The sequence below is a fragment of the Asparagus officinalis genome, chromosome 7 (genome assembly GCF_001876935.1).
Source record: "Asparagus officinalis chromosome 7, Aspof.V1, whole genome shotgun sequence".
Taxonomy (NCBI): Eukaryota; Viridiplantae; Streptophyta; class Magnoliopsida; order Asparagales; family Asparagaceae; genus Asparagus; species Asparagus officinalis.
In genome coordinates this window covers 106,213,259-106,216,643 of record NC_033800.1, presented here as the reverse complement: position 1 = coordinate 106,216,643, position 3,385 = coordinate 106,213,259, and the positions used below count along the sequence as shown (strand labels likewise).

The 3,385-nt window shown below is 33.6% G+C and overlaps 1 protein-coding gene across 1 annotated transcript in view; it reads right to left on the bottom strand.

The window, feature by feature from the left end:
* Positions 2,803-3,385, bottom strand: part of LOC109848925 (GDP-mannose 4,6 dehydratase 1-like) — a 6,613-nt gene continuing 6,030 nt past the window's right edge. The window contains exon 2 of the mRNA XM_020418653.1: positions 2,803-3,385. This exon is cut by the window's right edge and continues 223 nt beyond it. Within this exon, the coding sequence (XP_020274242.1) occupies positions 3,002-3,385 (384 nt within the window). The 3' untranslated portion in view covers positions 2,803-3,001.

The following is a 3,385-nucleotide window of genomic DNA, read 5'->3' as shown; positions in this document are numbered from 1 at the left end:
AGTTGTTTAATATCATTATTTCCAGGCGGATACATATTAACTGACCTCAATGGGCGTGGGTGAGAGTGAGGTTCACGTGTTTCGAATGGGTTGAGTCGTTTGATCTTTAAAATTATATTCGCATAAAAGTGATTGAAACATGATGAAATATTGATGAATTACGATAAGACCTAGCACGGGCTAAAACACTAGTTTTTGTGATAAGGATCAGTTGTATTTGATTTATTAGAATCTCATTCACAAGTTGACTGTGCAAAAGATTTATGGGATCAAATCCTAATTATTATACATGTAAATGGATGTAGGGATATGTTTTTCATAGGTTATGGAGGTGACCCGATGTAGGTAATTCTAGTACATGATTCGACTATTCGGCTGATCATTGTTTGATATTGATCTCGTTAGAACTACCTTGGCTTAGGTTGCCATAGGACTCCGACTGGAAGAACATTATATGTGCAATTTAAATAACAGTGGAGATGGGCGATAACCGATAAGTAACTGGTTGTAACGTCTTAAGGTGAGTTTATTTTAGTCATATGACTCCTTTTGTTGAGTACCTTTATTATTATTTTCATACCACCTTAAGCGATTAGCCTCGCTCATTTGCATTATAAATAAAAACGTTAATTAATATCTTCTTTAAATCATATACTTATTTAATCATTTCTTTTACGTTCACAACACACCATATTAGCCTTATTATCTTATTTACTGGATTCCATTTTCGTTTCATATCTAGCTCAAATAAGGTATTATTTATGCAGCTAATCTACAGACCTTAGATACTAATCCTCGTTGAGACAATTGTCTAACCCTTTCATGGACCTTACATTAAGGTGATGAAGATAGTACAACTACAACGAATAAGCTATATTTGATTAAGCAGCATGTGATTAAGTGATGTCATGCAATAGTTATTTAATTTTAGAAAAATTGATGGTCAACATTGTCATTTATTTATTTATTTCAAACTATCCTTTGTTAGGATTTTCTCATCTAGAATTATCATCATGTTTGAGCTAAGACTTGTATTTATTTGAGACATTAGAAATTTATCTATCCTAGCTAGATTTTGGACTTTGATTATATATCTTTTATTGCTACCGCATTGCTGTATTTGTTGTGATGAAATTTGTATTTTAGTGTTTACTTGTATTATGCATGATTGAGAAGGTACACAAAATAGGTTATGGAGTATTTCCCGACTCGATAAATATTCTACCAACCAGGTTGTGTCCCGGCTTATATCCTTCTGTAAGTTTTGACAAACAGAAATGATGTTACTGTTTACCCATGAAAAGTACAGGTATTACTGTTCACTCGTGAATTGTAAACCCGTTTTGGAATAGTATGCTTTTTTTGGGGTATTTTCGCTTGAGTTGGATGACAAAGATTCGCTTGAGTTGGATGACAAAGATTCTTTCGAGGAGGAGATAAATATGATAAGATGTTTGTGGAGTGAGTTTTGATTGAGTATTATAATTGGAGGTCTAGGATAAAGAAGGGCTTCACACCCAAAAAATAAGCGCGCACTAAGGACTTCACACCTATGGTACTTCACATGTCAAACACAAGCATTTCATTCTTAGAGAAATTTCTCAAACTCAAAATTGATTAATCAATGTCTATTTCTCATAGAGAATTATACCTTACTTATACAAGATGGAGGGTCCAAGATCGTCCTTACTACACATCTATATAGAGAAATTTACTATACATCTATATAGAAAAATTTGATAACAAATATATGTCAGATAGCTAAAAGTTGCCTCTGAATGACAAAACTCAAAATTCTTGTTAGAGCAGCTCCAACGTGGGGCTCTATTTTGCATCCCAAACTTTGGCATATTCCTTAGAATATGCTAAAATAGAGTTATGTAACTCCAACCACACTCCTCTATTTCCAACTCCATTTCAATTTCTCTTAATTTTTTAATTCTTTTACTTATTTTAAAAATATATAATGTAATCATATATTTAAATAACATTAATTTTCTTTAATGAATTGATAATAAGAAATGGAATTAATTTTCTTTAATTCTTGGAATTTTATATTTCAATTAATATTATTTAATATTACTCTCATTTTGAATATAAAAAAAAAAGTTATATAATATATTTCAGTTTAAGCTCCAATGTATTATCATTTCTAATTACTTGTTTTGCAATTTTATATTTCGATATTAGTCTTATTTTGAAGGTATCGACGAGACATTTCCAATGATATTATTTTTATTAAAAAATATTTAATATATTAATATATTTAGAGGTATTTTTTGAAAAACCCCAAAAATCTAAGGAAAATAGCATCGACATCAAGTTATACTCTGACAAGAAGCAACATCCAAAGCAACATCCAAATATAGGTACACAAAGCGCAATTGAAGAAAATAAGAGAATATGATTGGAATATAACCAAGCAAACATATACAGTTCCTTGAACTTGATAGAGAATATTAAACAACATTATAGACATGTTCAGATTGATATAGTTAGAACACTACGTAGTTCCAACTATATATATGTAAGTGTTCAGTTTGGTGTAGGTGCAACACAAAAATGTTGTTGCAACACCAAAATATGCCAAAATTGAGGATATTGCACTGCATTCAAATTTTAGAGCGCTACAACAAAAGATGAAGTTGCAACTACATATGGATTTGAGTTGCAACTACATATTGGATACAACTATATTTGTTTTAACACCCTTGTTTTCGACCGAGATCAAAAATGCATCAAATATCATTAACAATGGTAGGCGTAATAAACACATCATATTAGACCGAGATCAACAATGCATGAAGAGAACAGTACAAATATATGAATTGAATTACTAAATTGCATATGAATCACAACATCCCCCAACAACATCAGCTAGTTCATGAAACTCAACTACAGAACCAAAAAGAACAAGAAGAACAATCATATTATCACCAAAAAGGAACAAAACGTAAAGAACAGTAATCTCAATTACCGACGAGAATCCAACTCCTCGATATCATGGCTGTTGCTGAGCATCAATGTACCCAGCATCCACGAGCACCTTCTCTCTCTTGGCCACCTCCAAATCAGAGTCCACCATCATCTTCACCAGCTGCTTGAACCCAACCTTAGGCTTCCAACCAAGCACTTTCCTCGCTTTACTCGAATCCCCCTTTAAGCTATCAACCTCCGAAGGCCTAAAATACCTCTTATCAATCTCAACATGCTCGTTCCAATCAAGCCCAACATACCCGAACGCCTCCTCCAAGAACTCCTGCACTGTGTGGCTCTCCTCCGTGGCCACCACGTAGTCCCCTGGCTTGTCCTGCTGCAGCATCATCCACATCGCCTCAACGTAATCCCCTGCAAAACCCCAGTCCCTCGCAGCTGACAAGTTCCC